At 39.0% G+C, this 500-nt stretch overlaps 1 protein-coding gene across 1 annotated transcript in view; it reads left to right on the plus strand.

Annotated features, from left to right (window-relative positions):
* Positions 1-297, plus strand: part of LOC111786378 (aspartic proteinase CDR1-like) — a 4108-nt gene extending 3811 nt beyond the window's left edge. Inside the window, exon 2 of the mRNA XM_023666679.1 lies at positions 77-297. Coding sequence (XP_023522447.1) covers positions 77-297 — 221 coding nt within the window. The remainder of the gene's footprint in view (positions 1-76) is intronic.
* The last annotated feature ends 203 nt before the right edge of the window (positions 298-500 follow it).

Genomic DNA, 500 nt, shown 5'->3' on the forward strand with positions numbered 1-500 from the left:
ATAAGCCTTGAGCGAACAGAGGACCCGAATCAATTCTTGGATTTCTGTTTTAAGACCACGAATTTCGACTTTGTAGTTCCGTCCGTGACGGTGCACTTTGAAGGCGCCGATGTCCCCCTCCGTCGTGAAAATGTGTTCGTTATGGTGGCGGAGAATGTTGTTTGCTTGGCCTTCCGCGGTGGCGATGGGCAAAGTATTTCCATCTACGGCAACATTGCACAGATCAATTTCATTGTTGGTTATGATGTTACGAGGAACTCTGTCTCCTTTAAGCCGGCGAATTGTTCGGCTATGTGATTCTGATTTGCTTTCTTGTTTTCAGTTTCTGTTTTAGATCGATGTATATTCTTCGTCCATTGTGAATCTTACGAAATATAATAATATTATTTTCGAGAAATGTTCAAATTTCATAAATTAAAAACCTATCCCGAAATAATTTTCTCTTTTATTATGTGATATAGACCCATGAAATCATAGAATTTGTAACAAACCCATGAAAT

This window comes from Cucurbita pepo, unplaced genomic scaffold, assembly GCF_002806865.2.
Source record: "Cucurbita pepo subsp. pepo cultivar mu-cu-16 unplaced genomic scaffold, ASM280686v2 Cp4.1_scaffold001635, whole genome shotgun sequence".
Lineage (NCBI taxonomy): Eukaryota > Viridiplantae > Streptophyta > Magnoliopsida > Cucurbitales > Cucurbitaceae > Cucurbita > Cucurbita pepo.